The 18211-nt window shown below is 41.9% G+C and overlaps 1 protein-coding gene across 1 annotated transcript in view; it reads right to left on the bottom strand.

The window, feature by feature from the left end:
- FAM13C (family with sequence similarity 13 member C) overlaps window positions 1-18211 on the bottom strand; it is a 322400-nt gene that overhangs the window by 233185 nt on the left and 71004 nt on the right. The window contains exon 3 of the mRNA XM_033941491.1: window positions 14720-14918. Coding sequence (XP_033797382.1) covers window positions 14720-14918 — 199 coding nt within the window. The remainder of the gene's footprint in view (window positions 1-14719; window positions 14919-18211) is intronic.

The following is an 18211-nucleotide window of genomic DNA, read 5'->3' as shown; positions in this document are numbered from 1 at the left end:
TGCTCCAGAAGGAGTTCCTAGGAGGTGGATGCTGACCTGGATGAGGGTTTTCCCCCAGAATCTATTAACATACTCTTCCAAGCTTATCTAGCCAAGAAAAAGGTGCCATCTGTGCCTCCTGTGGCATACTTGTTGGCTACAGGGGTTACCCCTGCCCAGGACACAGGTCTTGAATCCAGATTCCCTGAGTTGTCCAAGGATGATTTGCCGGCTGATGACACAGATGACCACGATGACCCGATGATGCCATTGCTTACGCAGATGGGCATTACCACTGTTGGGAATATAGCAGCACAAGCAGATATCCAAGATCTGGATCAAGGAGAGGTTCCAGACCTGAGTGAGGACCTCACGGTATGGAGCTTCTTTAAGCCCTCAGCTTTGGTCAGGCTAATTTCCGAATTCCTCCAGGAGTTGAAATTGGAGGTTGGGCAGTCAGCAGATGCAGAATGCTCTCTCATGAGTAGCATGACGCCACAGTCTTCAACCTTTCCTGATCATCTGGACATAGCCAAGTTGCTCACGGATCACCTGGAGGCGTTGGAGAGTCCTCTGAGAGTTTCTATAGCCATGTCCAAACTCTACCCAATGGTGGACACATCTAATCATCATTTTGCATCCCTGAAACTATATTCCCTGGTGGCACAGGTCACCAAGCGCACTTCTCTCCCTAGTGATGGAAGGATTGTGCTAAAGGACCATAAGATTGATTTTTTTTTTATTTTTTTATTTATGCAATTTTAAATAAACATACAACATAAAAATGCATTAAGAAATAGAAAGCATATTGTTAATTACAAAACAAACCACTAAATATTATTTTCCATTTGAAATTCAAAAAGCAAGTATATTCATAGCAGCTTTCTCTATAAGTCCTCAATTAAAGCTGGGGAGAGGATAAGGAAAAAGAGGCACATCTCAGAAAAAAGAAAATTACTTAATTAAATCAATAATATCAACAATGACAACGTCTCGCCAGTTAAACTACTACTACTACCATCTTCCACTTACTAATAATTATTATAATAATTATAATAATTATACTCTTTCCCCCTGACCCGATACCTGTACCTGTATTTTACGCTTATTCTCAAGGAAAGCCTCCAATTGTTTGGGATCAAAGAAAAGATATCTATTTGACTCATATAATATTAAACATTTACAAGGAAAACGCAAAAAGAAATGAGCACCCAGGGCTATCACCTGAGCTCATAGAGCCAAAAATTGCTTCCTTTTCTCCTGAGTGTCTATACAGACATCAGGGAAAACCCAAATTTTTCCTCCCAAAAACAATTTATCAGAGTTACGAAAAAACATTCTCATCACCCAGTCCTTGTCAGATTCAAAAACAAATGTAACTAGGAGTGTGGTTCTTATACACTCTTCTTCCAAAGATGTTTCTAATAGTTGTGTTACATTTAAACTGTCCATCGATAGTTCTCCTTGGGAAGAAGATTGTTGTTTCTTCCCCGGCATAGAATAGACTCGAGAAAATGGAGGCACAGTTTCCTTTGGAACCCCCAGAACTTCCATCAGATATTTCTTAAGCAGTTCAATGGGGGCTACAGTCCTGGATTGAGGAAAATTGATAAAACGCAGATTCAACCTACGGGTATAATTCTCCATTTTCTCCATTTTATTCCTCAGTCCAGTCATACCTTGTCCATAAATCAAGGTATTAGATTTTATATCCTTAAAACTTTGTTGGACTTCCTCTACTTTTTTCTCAAGCTCAAAATTCTTTGCCTCCTGGATGACAATACGTGTTTTACAGTCTTGCAAGGAATTGTCCACCAAAGCCTTATTTCCAATGAAAATCTTCTCTAAGCGAGCTACAGCGTCCCAGATAGAGTCTAAAGTAACATGGGGAGGTTTAACCAGAGGTGTAATTTGCTGCTCACCAATATCCTGCCACTGACCAAGTTTCTCAGACCTGGATCTCTCTCCGTGCCTCTCCTCTGCACCTCCTACGGCACCTTCAGAAACCAGGTGGAGCTCAGAACTCGCTCCCATATTGTTTCCCAGCAAACTGGTTTCTCCTCTCATGCTCCGGATACCACCCTCCTCCGTTGAGAGATCCGCAGCACCAATCATAGCCTGCGTGCTCAACGCTAGTTCCGGCAGTGTCACCATGCCTGGGTCAGAGGGTGGAAGTCGCTCCTCCGGGCTCAACGTGACATTGAGCTCGGGTAAGGCCGCCCCTTCGCCAGCACCCGCTCCGGGGATATTCGCTGTTCGGACTACAAATCTCTCCATGGTGGAAAGGGGAAAAGGAGAGGACTCGGAGGGGTAAGTCCTTACTTTCCCCTTTCTCTTACCCATGTTAGTGTAATTCAAAACGCTTTAACAGCAGAAGTAAAGTAAACTCCAGCAGTAGCCTTCCTCAGCGTGGTTACCGGCGAGACGCCATCTTAACTCCTCCCTCGGCACACAGTTTCCATAAGATTGATTTTGGCATCAAACAGCTCTTTGACTCTGCGACCTCCAGGCTGAAAGTGGCCGCAGCCGCTTCCTTTGTGGCCAGAGCTTGTCATTCTAAGCTTTGCCATGATCCGGACACTATAGTGCTCCAAGATCTCCCTTTTTTGATTTAGGTGTGGATTACATGTCGGGGTAGTTTAGATGCTCCTTTCAGAATTTCCTCCCCTAAGTTTACATCAACTTGATTCGTATTATCAGTTCAGGAAAATGTTGAATATATATCTTTTTTCTATTTAATTTTTCTTGAATAATTGTTAAATTTGTAGAACACTTTTTGTGGGTATCTGTAAACTATAAAAGAATCTAGCTGAGTGGTATAAATATTCAATATATAACAAAAAACCAATACTCCGCTCATATGAAGAGGTCTCTAATTTTTTTTATCGCACTTCACTCTTCTAGAATTATTATTTAGTCATACTTCTAGCATGGTGTTCATGCAGGAAAAGGCCTCAGAGGTAGGGAGTACTACGCTTCTGATAAATTCGTGACAGAACATTAAGAGACAATATTACTGTGTCCGTGCCTGTAAATCGGCCCTGAAGCAGCAGACAAACTAACGGTCTGCGAAACGCCGGCCGCATCGGCCTTAGCTCCAGTCCATGGGTGCTGTCTGCCCCGGTTCTGGTCCCAACAGTTTGAGATAGCACACAATTTGGAAACTAAAGCTAAGTAACATTCTGTTAAGTCTTTTCAAACACTGAAGTGGTCTGCATATAAATAAGCACTATATTACACAGCAGTTATTTATGAAGAAGACTTTTTAGAAAAATTTCACAGTATAAACAAAAAACTACTAATTAAAAAAGCATAACACATTAAAAAAAAAACTGCACCAAGCAGGTTTTTTGGCCAATGACTGCAGCATGGAGTACGTTTCTGAAAGACACCTATGCTGGTAATAACTGTTAAGAGACCAGAAGCGAAGTACTTCCTACCTCTGAGGCCTTTTCCTGCATGAACACCATGCTAGAAGTATGACTAAATAATCATTCTAGAAGAGTGAAGTGAGATAAAAAATAGAGACCTCTTCATATAAGTGGGGTATTGTTTTTTTGTTATATATTGGGTATCTGTAAACTACCTTGAATCTTTGTTGACAGGGTATAAGAAACTGTATGACATGGTATAGAATGTGAAGGGGTTCAAGCTGAGCTGGAATAAGTGGGAACTGGGCAATATAGAACCTGGAGAGTGATATCAAAGGGGAGGGTTGTGGAGGTAAAAAGTTGAGGATTATAGGCCTGGGGAAGGAGTCAGGCCGAATGATGGAGGAAATCTACAAGATCAAATTACAAAGAAAGCTTGCAAAATATTTTCCAGAATTTTCAACATTTTTGTACAGAATTTTCCTCCCAGGAATATGCCCTAATGTAACAGGTGAGAAATGTGCAATGGTGCCCTTATTTGGAAGACACTACTTAGAAATTTCTTTTGCTTGGCCACAGTGAAACTTCTTTTGACACAGTAAAAGAATGAAGTTTTTCTTTAAAATGTGAGAATCTAGTAAAACTTGTATAGAAAATTCTTAAGATACTGGTCTCAACTTTTAGCTTTTCATAACTCCTGTAACTTGAGTGCCTTTTCATCTCTTTGATCCTTTTCATCTTCCATCTAGGGTACATACTGTAACGCCTATGTTTCACAAGTCACTGTGTGTTAAGGTTATCTCAAAAATCTATTTCTTTCATGAATCCCTTTTCAAGCTCTCTCTTCTACCGTTTGCAACTGAAGACTTTATATGTATGGCATATAAAGCAAGAACTTAGTAAATGTTGTATAGGTAACATTTGAAAATATCACTTTTTAATATCTCACAGGGTACAAGAGATTTACATGATGCAAATTATAGATATCCTATTAAGACATGCACAATGAACATTACATTATTGGATAAATGACAGCAGACTAACCACAACATTAATTAGTAATATGTAAGCCTGGTTGTTTACAAAAGGATTTTCATATAGCCCAAGGGAAGGAAGTCAACACCCTCTTGCTAGGAAAGAGATTATGCCACCACAGGCAAGAAAATAATGCCTTAAAAATAAGTGATCTCAGCTGCCCTTTGAATGCTGAATTCGTTCCGTATTGGGTATGCAAATGAGACACATGTTATCTGTCAGGAGAAAAGGGTAGTAAAAAGAAATGTTGCAATGGATATATGCGTACCACATATGGAATTCAAAATCAAAAGAATATATTAAATATGGATGTGAGTTCTTTAACTCCCCCTCCCCCCTTTTACAAAACCACAGCATGGATTTTAGCACCAGCCACAGTGGTAACAGCTCTGACGTTCATAGGAATTCTTTTTTTAAAAAAATCTTTATCGATTTTCAGACTTCGATAGTGCAATGCGTGTGTTTGATTGGGGGGGGGGGGGGATTGGTATCTCAAAATGTCAATTGCGATGGGCATCCACCCATTGGGTTTTGTACTGAGCAACATTTGCTGTCATAGTTTCCAGTGCTGTTTTCTGCCTGCTCTGTTTTATGATTACTCTGCTTATGGTTGTATGTTCCTTTGCAGTTGGTAATAAAGATAATAAAAAAAAAAAAGAAAAACTACACAAAACACACTATTACATTAAACAATCATTTTCTCCCATCCTCATCTTCATTCTTAATATAATAATACATATGATGTGATTACAAATTATAAATAAATAATTTAACTATTCAAAATACGAATTTGGACTTGGAGGTTGAAATGTACAGCGTCAGCATCTATGAGACAAACATGGTTATTTTTATTACATAGGAATTTTTGGACCCCAGTTTGATTACATTCATAGGAATTGTATGAATGCCAGAGCTGTTACCACCACAGCCAATGCTAAAAAACTGCGTTTGTAAAAGGGGAGGGGGGAGCGGGCAAATGGAATACTATACCACGAGTATATATGCCTTTACCATAAGTGTGGTAATCTGGTTTTTAAAGCCACAAGTTATTATTATTACTATTATTATAATCTAGACTCAGACACGCACTGCTTCTTGTCTGATAATCTTACAATGAGATCCTCTATCATTGTCTCTCTGAAAAGCCAAATTGCAAAGACAGCAAAGCAAATGAAGTCAAGCAGATTAGCAAACCCTTGATTTCAATCTTTTTGTTTTCAAGCCCTGCTGCTTTTTTTTTTTTTTTTTTATAATATTGCCTTTTTTCTTTCAATGCAATTTCCAATTTTCAAGTTCTATAACAGGGTCACTAAAATGCTTCAGAGGCTGGATATTGATCAATGCAATAACTGATATAAATAGTAATTATGTGTGGCAGAGGTACCCCAACCCTGGCAGATGTATAATTAGGGTTTCTGGTTTTAAATTCTAATTGACAAACCCTGATAAAACACCCCCAGTTCAGAAAGGTTAAATATATGCTTATTGGCTAAACACCAGGAAACACAACTCCCCTAGTAATCTGCCACCTCTTCCTTCCCTGTCTTGCACTGTATCTTATATTTAGCTTTTGTGTGTGTTTGTGTGTGGGGGAGGGGGGATTCTACTCAGATGGCTCCTATGTAATACTAATGTACACAATTGATTCTCTTAGAAAAGGTACACAGTAAATAGTACTGGTGGAGCAAAAAAACTGATAAAACACAAATTTTTGTGTACACACAAATAAAGTATAATTAGATGGAAAATAACCACCAAAATTTACAGGGGTCCATATTCATAAGGATTAAACCATGCAGGAGAGGTCTTGGTGCACAGACACTGCTACAGAACTGGCACCTGGTGCTCAGCATCAGTGCCTAAATGGATGTACCAGTTTATAAAACTGCCTCCCACAGTGTATGTCCAGTCAGAGGTGCTGAATAAACATTTGCTGTCCATCTAGTTTAGCTCTGCTATTTGGCGATATCTAAACTAAACATGCAGCTCATCTCTACAGTAGGTAAATATTGCCACTATCTCCAGATTCTATATATGGTGCTCAAAATTTTAGTGCATGCACAATTTAATTGAGCAACAAGCCAATTAGCACTGATAATTTGGTGCTAACAATCAATTATTGGTACTAATGGGTAATAATTAGAATTTAGTGGCCTGATTCTATAAACGGCACCTTGGGCACTTCTAGGCTGCCTAGCAATGCCTAACTAAGGGCTAGATTCACTAACTTGCCCGAATCGGAACAATCCGTTTCCAATTCGGGCAGGTCCAACTGATTCACAAATCAGCTGTATTCAAATGGGGGCGATCAGAGGAAAGCCCCCATTTGCAAGCAGGGATCGCAAATGTGCGATCCCCGCTCATGCGTAGACCCTGACAGTAGTGACAGGAGAAGCAGCCTCCTGTCACTGCTGTCAGAGCTCTGCCCTGATCTCTCCTGCCTGCTCTGCTCTGCCTCGATCTCTCTTGCCTGCTCGCCAGACTCTCCTGCTCTCTGCCACCGTTCCCTGCAGTGCCAGCCCGTGATTTTAAGGCAAGACTGCACTGCGGGGAATGGCAGCAGAGAGTAGGAGAGTCCAGCGAGCAGGCAAGAGAGAACGGGGCAGAAGAGGGTAGGCAGGAGAGCCTACACTAGCACCACCCACCGGCCCAACACACCAGCCCTGCCCCCCCCCCAATCAAGCATGGCCGGTCCACCAGCCCCACCAACTCACCCATTCCGGCCCACCCCAGGTTGGCCCAGGTGGTCAGACCCAGCCTACCCACCCCGCGTACCTGTTAAATGGTTGGGAGCAGGAGGGGTGCCCGGTCCCTCCTGCTCCTTAGGGCAAGGCTCCCTCCATCTTTAGGAGCAGGAGGGGTGCCAGGACCCTCCTGCTCCTAGGCCAATCTTCAGGAGCAGGAGGAAAATTCTCCTGCTCCTGCTCCCCCGGCTGCCGCTACGCAATAGCAGTCTTAGGCCCCACCCCGGCGCATCATCTGATCCACAGGGAGGGATCTAAGGTACTGATTTGCTGAGGCGCCTCGGGCTCCTCCCTGGGAGGTCTGCAGCAGTCAGATTTACCAATAGTAAAACCCAATTCAAAATAGCCAAGCAATTGTTAGTGAATTAATCGCTTGGCTATTTTGCATGGGGTTTTGCTAATTTGCATGAGAGTGTCAGGATCGGATTGCTATAGGCGTTAGTGAACGGGGTTGGAGGGAAATTTGGTCGCAAAGGGCTCGCAAACCAATCACTACCCGATCGGTTTGCTTAGTGAAACTAGCCCTAAAATCTACGCCTAACCTAAATTAAATCAATTAGCTTAAATGGTGTGATAATTCACCACGCCACTGTACTTAACTGAATAATTAATTTAAAAAGATAAAATTAATAGTTAGGCATGGAATTTTGTGTAGCACCTATCGACGCCCAAATGGAAGCACCCTCTGATGCTTAATGACACCTACCTGAAAAGTAGTCATGGTTAGGGGTGGAGAACAGGTATGGTTGACTTAGGCATCGCTAGGCATTTGAGTTAGGTGCCGGTAAGTTAGGCCAGGAAAACCCTGGCCAAATATACCAACACCTACCTCTAGGATGCCTAAGCATGCCTAGGAACCACTAGGTGGGATTCTTTAAATGACACCTAGAGGTTGATTGACAACCACACTGAGCAGTGCCTACAATGTAAGCGTCATTTATAGCATCAGGTCCTATGTGTGCATCTTGTAGGTGCTATTCTATAGATTTATGTGCTGATCTGAAAAAGGGACATGGCCATGGGATAGGCATAGGTGGGACCGGGACATTGCAAGAATTTGTACACAGTGTTACAGAATAGAGAATGACACAGGGAAAAATTCTGTCCCCGTCACTGCCCCATCCCACCATTCTCTTCACTGCTCCGTCCCCACCACCCCCTTCACCGCCCCATCCCTGTCTCCGCTGACCCCTTCACTGCCTCATCCCCACTGTCCCTTTCATCGCCCCATCCCCATCCCCGCAGCATCCATACAAGCCTCAGTACTGCAATATTTAGCTTATTCCTTCCTTATAAATCAAAGTTCTGGCTGCTGAACTAGAAAAAGAGTGTTCAGCTGGCAGGGCTTTATTTATAAATTTTTATAAACACAATTAATATACTACTTTATCCTAAAGCACAATACATAAATAGAAATTTTTTTTCTACCTTTGTTGGCTGGTTTCTGCTCTCCTCATCTTCTCATTCAATTCCTTCCATCCACTGTCTGCTGTCTCTCTGTGTCTTCCATTTGCTCTGTTACTGTGCCTCTCCCTCCACCCCCCCTCCCCAATTGGTCTGGCACCCATCTTCTTCCCTCCGCTCCCCCATAGTCTGTCATCTGTGTCTTCTTCCCTTCCAGCGTGTTCTTCCCACTCTCTGTTCCCCATTTCCTAGCATCTTCTCCCTACTCTCTCTTCCCCATTTCCCAGCGTCTTCTCCTCACTCTCTCTTCCCCATTTCCCAGCATCTTATCACCACTCTCTCTTCCCCATGTCCCAGCATCTTATCCCCACTCTCTCTTCCCCATTTCCCAGCATCTTATCCCCACTCTCTCTTCCCCATTTCTCAGCATCTTCTCCCCACTCTCTCTTCCCCATTTCCCAGCGTCTTCTCCCCACTCTCTCTTCCCCATTTCCCAGCATCTTCTCCCTACTCTCTCTTCCCCATTTCCCAGCGTCTTCTCCTCACTCTCTCTTCCCCATTTCCCAGCGTCTTCTCCCTACTCTCTCTTCCCCATTTCCCAGCATCTTCTTCCTACTCTCCCCCATTTCCCAGCGTTTTCTCCCCTCTCTTTCTTCCCCAGTTCCCTTCAGCGTCTTCTCCTCTCCATCCCCCCACCCCTAGCACCCTTTGCATGGTCCAGCAGCTCCCTCCCGCTGGCCAGCCGTGTATCTCCCTCCCTCCCTTTCCCTTACCTTCTCTTGTGGCGAAACTGGCAATTTCTATAAGGTTATGCGCTGTATTACAGCCAGAGCCTTGAAGTCGCATTGCACTGCCTGCTTGAAAAGTCTCCTCCGATGCAACCGGAAACAGGAAGTTGCAGCAGAGGAGACTTTTCCAGCAGGCAACATGATTTCAAGGCTCCGGCTGTAATACAGCACATAGCCTTATAGAAATCGCCAGTTTCACCACAAGAGAAGGTAAGGGAAAGGGAGGGATATGCATGGCCAGACGGCTGGCGGGAGAGAGGGGGCTGCCGGACCGCACACTCGTTCACCGTGCATGCTCACCATTCACCACTCCACAGAGCGGTGAATGGCCCTGTCCCCGATCTCGTGGTGAACCTTTTTTTTGGTCACCATTTCGGCAGGTTACCCACGGCTAGCTGCGGCTAGCCACGGGTAACAACCACCGTGTCATTCTCTATTACAGAATACGGCAGATCCATACCTAATGTAGGCATGAGGACTTACACTGGATTTCAGTTGGTGTAAATCCTTGCACCCAAAGGTTTGGCAGGAATCCCAGTGCTATGTACTATTAAGAACATAAGAGTTGCCATACTGGGACAAACCAAAGGTCCATCTTGTTTCCAACAGTGGCCAATCCAGGTCACAAGTACCTGATGAGAACCCAAAAGGGTAAAACAGATTTTATGCTGCTTATTCTAGAAATAAGCAGAGAATTTTCCCAAGTTTACTCGTATTTTAGTAATGGCTTATGGACTTTTCTTTTAGGAAATTATCCATCTTTTTAAACCCTGCTAAGCTAAATGCTTTCACATCATTCTTTGGCAATGAATTCCAGAGTTTAATTACAAGTTATCATTTTTGGAAAGAGTAAATAAGCAATTCACATCTAACTATTCTACACAATTCAGAGCAGAGCAGAGTTTATAGAATAGCATTTAGGTCTGGCTTCTATAAGCAGCACCATTGTCATCTGCCTAAAAAAATGGCCACTGATCCTGTATCAATCACTCAATGGCACCGTTTATAGAATCACGGCTTTGTGAAAGGTAGGCACCAGAAATGTAGGCCAGGCTTTTCAAGGCCTACATTTCTGGTGCTGACCTTTCATGTGAATCGTGGCTATGGAGGGAGGCGCTTTATGATACCTAATGCCACTCCCGGCATTAGCCATGCCTACAGTAGCATTAGGCCATTGTAATGGACCTTCGTAGCCATGATTCAGGTGCCAGTAGACACCTACATTTTTTTTTAAATGCTATTATTCTTTTTTAAAATGGCATTTTCCACTTAAGTTAGGCATTGGTAGGGTGTCTACTGGTGCCTAACAAGGTGCCATTTATAGAATATGGGCTTAGCACTTATTTTTTGGCACTTATTTTTTGGCACTATACAATGTATATAGAATTTAGTCCTTTATGGATAATCTTTGGTTATTGCCCTGTGTGTCTCTCCACTACACAGATAGTATTGGGGCACTTAGCATGTTTCTAGCCTGATATTATCCATATAGTGGCTGAACATAAACCTATTAGGAAGTTATACATAAAATGGCTACCAATTCTAGAACTGGGATCCTCAGTTTAGGCGTCCTGAGGATACATGGTATGTGAGCCTATTCTATAATGGAACCTGGGCTCTCAGTATTGGTGCAGCTAAAATTTAAACACCTGCAGTTTCACCAGCCATAAGGCAAACACAACCCAAAAAAAATCTAACGGAACTGCAGTGATGTGTCAAACAGCAAACAAAAAAGAAAACTGCAGAGATGATGTACAAGATACCAAGTCTTTAATCAATAAACAGTACTTTGATCAATAAACAGTTTGTATCCAAAATATGGTCCAATTGGGACCCAACATGGTTCATGTTTTGAAAAACACTCCATCCTAAGGGTATTAAAACCACATTCTGGGGAAACATACGGTATACAACGATTTGGTAGACTGAAAAACGAGTCAGGTTAGCTGCTTCGCAGTGCAAATTTATTATTATTTTTCTTTCGAGATTGCACTGCGAAGGAGCTAACCTGACTCGTTTTTCAGTCTACCAAATTGTTGTATACCGTATGTTTCCCCAGAATGTGGTTTTAATACCCTTAGGATCCTTGAGGACAGAGTGTTTTTCAAAACACGGACCGTGTCGGGTCCCGGTTTATAACCCAATTGGACCATATATTTTGGATACAAACTGTTTATTGATGAAAGACTTGATATCTTGTACATCATCTCTGCAGTTTTCTTTTTTGGTTACTGTTACACCAGCCATTGAACAGCGTTCTGTAAGTTTTGTGCTTAACCAGGAACCCTGCCCATATCTCGCTCATGCTCTACCCATGTCTATGGAACCTTACAAATATGCCATATATAAGCTGGTATTTGCTGAATTTGCTTTTAGGTGCCCTGCTGGCACTGCTGTTTATAGATTACTAGTGTAAGTCTGTCTTTATGCACCTAACTTTAGGTGTGAGCACTTATAGCAGTTCAATGGCTGGCATAAATGCTCACCCCTAACTGTAGACGGTTATATGCCCCGTGCATATAACTGCCTGACACTCACTGACCCACCCATGCCTCTCCCAGGTCCACGCCCTCCTTGAAGGGCGTGCACACTCTGGAATTTCAGTGTTGACTAAGTGCAGTTAGGCATGTAACTGCTAATTGGTGCCAGTTAACATCAGTTTGTACAACTGACCTTATTCTATAACTTGCATGTGCAAATTTGCATGCTAGTCAGAAATTTGAGTGCACAAGTTTATCGAATTAGGTGACTGATCTATAATGTCTTCTGAAAATTTACCCCTTTATTTTTCCATATTCAGCCAGACTCTGGACTGGATTTCACTTCATTTGTCTAAATGAGGAGAGCGTGAAAAGAGTGAGAAAGCAACTGCTTCTGTGTGAAGCAGCCTAGGCTTGTGAGTCTTCCTTTGCCCCTGCCCCACTTGTTCACTAAAGTTAAGGACAGTATTTTTTTCCTTCAACCCCTGACTACCCCATCTGTGGAAGAAAGCACATAATGCATAATAGAAAATATAGAAATAAGGTCATAGAACAGTAAAGCAAAGAAGACGGCTTAGATTTAGGTCAGGACAGTTTCTGAGTCCTCTTCACAAGACAGCTATGCACTCACAGACCTGCCTTCCACATATTTCAGACAAAACTGTGGTTCAGAAATGTGATTTAGTCTATATATCTATTAATGCTATAATTCTAGGCCTAGACATTTGAGTGCTGTTTAATGTATTCATTAATGATCTGAGAATTTCTGTGATTGTTCCATGCTTTCTTGAATTCAGATATAATCATCATCTCCACCACCTCCACTAGGAAATATTTCATATATTTCCTTAGATTATTTTGAGTCACCCTCCTGCCATGATCGCCGGGGGGAGGGGGGGGTGTCTACCGGCAGGAGGGGTTGGGTACCCTCCTGCCCCAATCGTTGGGAGTAGGTGGGGGGGGGTCTACCGGCAGGAAGGGTTGAGCATCCTCCTACCATGATCATCGGGGGTGGGTGGGGGGGGTCTATCGGCAGGAAGGGTTGAGAACCTTCCTGCCGGCGATCGTGGAGGGTCTTTCAGTAGGAGGGGTTGGGCACCCTCCTGCCGCGATCATCTGGGGGGGGGGGGGAGAGAGAGGAGACTGGCGGCCATAGCTGCGGCCGCTATATTAATCACAGCAGGGAGATCCCTTGCCGCAATTAAGTATAGCAGCCGCATCTAAAGTAACCCAGTTGTGTAATCAGCGTTTGCAACATGGACGTCGGTTACAGAATTGGGTTTAGTTTGGGTGGGTGTAGGCCCAATTCTGTATAGGGTGGCCATCCCGGGTGTCCTATACAGAATCCGGGCCTAAATGTATTGATTTTGTATGATACTGTATGTATGATTTTACTGTGTTTTGATTATGTATGATTTCATATGATATTCTCTAATAAAAGCTGTACAAGAAAGTACAGTACATATATGTATCAGCACAGTAGGCCTAGTTCCTTATGTTGACCAATTTGTTACAGTCCCTTGGGTGGTCAATTTACAGAGGTTCTACTCTATTTGCTAAAATATCCAAACTGCCATTTTTGGAACATATTTTTTAGACAGTTTTATATGCAGTTTGTCCGAGATGCACTTAAATATCAATGGGGGGGGGGGGGTGTTGGGGACATGTTTTGGGTGGACGTATGATTTGGACGTTTTTCTGCAATAATGGACATTGCAGAAAATGGCCAGAGCAAAACTTGGACGTTTGAGAATAGACCTATTTCAATAACGAATAAGTGCCAAAAAGGTGGCCTAACTAACCAGATGACTACCGGAGCCATCCCTTACTCCCCCAGTGGTTACTGACTCCCTACTAGCCCCCCCTCCCGCCCCAAGATGTGACTGAAACTGTACATACCAGCCTATATGATAGCTTCAGATGCTATAGCCAGTTCTATTAGAGCAGCAAGCAGGTATCTGGAGTAGCCTGGTGGTAGGTGCAGTGGACTGCATAGAAGGGAACCTAAACCCATATTCCACTCTAACCAGTGCACTTATGGAGGAATATTTGAGCCCATCAAAACCCAACCAAAACCAACATATATGTGACAGCTGCAGGCATAAGGGCTAATGGGGTAGTCTGACCTTAGACTAGAAGCATCTCTCGAAAAGTTCAAATCTAAACTAAAAACATTCCTCTTAAAAGATGCCTACACATTCTGACTTTTTTCATTTCAATAAGAGCCAAAAAAGCTTCTTTGAAGTCGGTAATACCGAACTGAAACACTTCTTTTGAAGCAACCCCTACCCTAGTGTGTTAAGTCCCTCCCTCTCTTCCCTCCCTCTTTTGATTTTATTTTCTCATTGTATTTAATTTCTCACCATTTCCCATTTATTCCCTTTGGTACCAATAAGTCAACATGTTTTGTCACCCCCTCTACTTTTATTTTTAACTTTTATTTTATTTTAACAATATTTGATAATTGTAAACTGTTTAGGTATGTTTTTTATAAACCTATACAGTTTTCCTTCCAGCTAATGTCTAATGGTCTGTTATTGTTTCAGTTGTTAGATCTTAATTAGTACTTGAAAGGCATTACTGTATATTAAATAAAAATAAATGCATAAATAATCTGAATAGGAGACCCTTATATCCTCTACCCATAATTCAAAGTACTCAGTCAAGATTTCAAGCATCAATCAATACAAATCTAATCTAATAGTAAACTATAAAATAAATATATTTGAATTTTAGAAAAATAATAAATTTCACAACAACTTATAATCACAGGCACCCAAAATCACAAGTGTTGACTAATTATTATGGCATGAGAAAGTACTAAAAACCACGCATATTTATTATGCTTCAATATGGAATGTGATCACAGAGTTAGAAAAACAGGTAGGTATCAGAAGGAGCTAAAACTGATGTATTACCTGACTTCCTTCGTGGCTTTTCCCATTTTCTAAATCAGTATTTGACTTTGGAGTCTTTATTTGTGAGATGCTAATGCCAGGCCTTGATATACTATCAAACACTTTCTTCTCTACTTGCTGCTGTGTGTCCCATAAGGCTGACTGGCTTTCATCCAAGATGTTAGCCCTCTGTGGGTAGTTTTCTTTGTTATTTTCATCTCTGTTGATAAAAACAGACAGTATTTTTTTTTTTTTTTGCAGCAACGTGTCTAGAGTGCTGACATCTCAGACATTCAGAAGTGAAATCTGGGAATATGCTGGTTAAAATATTTAATATAAATTAGTCTGTGTCTCATTGTTTGAGCTAATATAAAGATGCACTGCTGTGAATCTATGTAATTGTCATGCTCAGTTTTCTTATGTGCTACGAATTGGTGGTCTCAGTGCAGTTCCCATCACTACCACCATAGTTTGGCAGGCAGTCTTGGGAAGGACACAAGGACTGAGGAAGCATGGATAATTAAATGATACTGTAACACCTAGAAGGGACTTCAGATCAGGACATTGGCAGAGGCATTGTGGGGAAGCTTCAAGTTTTGATTTTATTTGATACACTGTCTATAAGTTAACTGTCTATGCATTTCACATAATAGTAATAATAGAAAATATAGAAAAGTAATAAAAAAATAATTTAATCTCATAAAATAACTTAAGTAGAAAAGAAATTACAATATACGATAGGAAAGACACTTAAGAGTATAGAATGAAAGAGTAACAAAGATAAAAAATAAAAATGATTCTATTAAGCAAATAAACAACTAAGATTCTATTGTCACTGCCCATTTTGTACCTTTCCTAGTGATAAGAAAACAGCCTTGGTTTCTATTAATGTCAATCTAACATCTAATAACATAACCCTGGTCTCTCCCCAACCGTCCTGGATATTGGCTAGTTCTAGACTGAGAATGACATGGGGACAAATTTTTCCCTGCCCCTGCGGGAACTCATTTTCCCGTCCCAGTGAGTTCTTTTACTGCCCCTGCCCCTTTCCTGCAAGCTCTGTCCTCATCTGCACAAGCCTCAAACAGGAATGGGGCAGGGGCAGCTTACAGGAATGGGACAGGGACAGTGTCAAAACTTGCGGGGATGGGACGGGAAAATTGAGTTCCTGCAGGGAAGGGAACAAATTTGCTCCCGTGACATTCTCTATCTAACTCTTCAGGTAGTTCAGTTTCTTTCGAACTGGGTGCAGGCCAGGGCTGGGCTAAAATCCCAGTAGGTTAAAGTGTACTCTTTTCTGGGCACTTTTTGTTTTATTTTTATCAAATAAGCAGTCAACAGTCTCAATGGTCAACTTGCTTTACTATCAGGATGGCCCCACCCTATAAGAACAAAAAAAGACAGAGAAACCCACCACAGTCACAAGTTGAAAATCAACTACAAAATGGAGTAAACAATAATGTCACTTAATATTGCTCATCAAAAAGTCAATTAAAAGGAGGAAAAAAGACCTCAGATTCCTGTTAATGGCAAAGTGGACAACACTGCCTATTAAATGGGGTCACTACCTACTAAATTGGGTCACTGGTAAAAAACCCAAAACAAACCTCCTTGCAATATATACTGCATACATTTGCACATTTTGAATAGCAAACATGCAAATTTTGAACAGCTGTTCTCAAAAGACACATGTTTATCTGTCACCTAATATAGCAAATGTAAAAAGTCAGCAATATAAAAAAAACTAAACAAATGCTTACAAACCCATATATTTCAAATATATGTTTATTTAAGCATTTGTCTGGTTTTTTTATATTGCTGACTTTTTACATTTGTTATATTAGAGGACAGCTAAACAAGTGTCTTATGAGAACAGCATTGTGAAATGGGTCCCTGTTGGGATTGGGATTTTCAGATACGTTTTGTTTAAAATTTGCATGTGTATATGGTATACTGTAGATTGCAAGGAGGTTTTTTTGACCAGTGATTGAAATGACTCCATTTAATAGTTAGTGTTGATCTGTTGGCCACTTTATTATTAAGGGGAATCTGAGGTCCTTTTTCCACCTTTTGAATGACTTTTGGTCAGCAACATTAAGTGACATTATTATTTCCTCCACTTTTGTAGTTGTTTTTCCCACCCTATATGAGCCACATCATTTCCTTTTACACCTCAAGAAACAAGAAAACCCACACTTTTGGGATCAGAACTGCCTTAAACAACTTTCTTCCAATAAGTGAAACTACAAAAAAAAAAAAAAAAAAAGGAAGGGCAAAGCCCTAGTATATTGTATTTCTTTGGGGAATTCCTTCCCAAATGAAATACAATAATGGCACTTGTACAAACTATTCAGGAAATCATATAAAACCTGACTGTTCAACCAAGTATTCTAGCAAGGCTAAAATATCTACAAGAGAAACAGTGGCATAGCAAGGGTAGGGGGCGCCTGGGATGGAGGCACACTTCCATGCCCCCCCCCCTGCCTTGCGCATGCCCCCTTCCCTGCTGACAAAACTGGGATATTCCCCCCCCCCCCCCGACACCAAGTGCCCCTGCCTTCCAATCACCCCTCCCCTTCCCACAAAATCCTGGCAGTCCAGTGGCTGGGAGGTTCAGATCAGACCCCCCCACAGCTTGAGAACCCTCTACCCCTGACACCCCCCCATACCTTTCATTGAAAATCAGGCAGAAGGGATGCCCACTCCCTTCTGCCTTGAAGAGCCGCCTCTTCATAATGGCAGCTCTTCCCCCTCCTGGTACATCCTGGATGCACTCGAAGGAGCCTAAAGTCCTGATTGGCTCAGGCGCCTAAGGCATCTCCCCTAGGGGTAGTTCAGTTTCTTTGGAGCCTTAGGCACCTGAGCCAATCAGGATCTTAGGCCCTTTCCAGTGCATCCAGAAAATGGTTGGAATGGCGACTCATGTTTCCTCTGCGACTAAACCATGTTCTTAGTATCAAAATGCCTAGGATATATAAAGAAAACAGAATATTAGTAGATACATGGAAAACCTTAAGATATGTGAATAACCTAACACCTATTCCAATACATAAATCAACAAATCAAACTATATGGCTTAACTCCAAGATTCAGATTGGCGGATTTAAGATCATCTGGAAGTATTGGGTAATGGCAGGTATACGTACTTTAGAGGATGTTATATCTAATGGTAAGCTGCTTGACTTTTCACAGTTGCAACATAAATTTGGTCTAAATAAATCACAGAGTTTTAGATGGTTGCAACTGAAGCAGGCCATTCAGGCGGGGTTCCCTGAATGAAAAATCTTAATAATCAATATAGTTTGGAGTTTTTATGCTTTCAGGTGGACTTCTTGGGACACCAGGCTGCACAGTGGTATAGCACAGTTACTTACCGTAACAGGTGTTATCCAGGGACAGCAGGCAGCTATTCTCACAGATGGGTGACATCATCAGCGGAGCCTGGAAGCGGAAGCTCGCAAGCAGACTTGCTTGAAGAAACTCAAAGTTTCGAGTTGACCGCACCACGCATAC

Source organism: Geotrypetes seraphini, chromosome 4, assembly GCF_902459505.1.
Source record: "Geotrypetes seraphini chromosome 4, aGeoSer1.1, whole genome shotgun sequence".
Taxonomy (NCBI): domain Eukaryota; kingdom Metazoa; phylum Chordata; class Amphibia; order Gymnophiona; family Dermophiidae; genus Geotrypetes; species Geotrypetes seraphini.
This window is presented reverse-complemented; position numbering and strand designations above follow the sequence as displayed.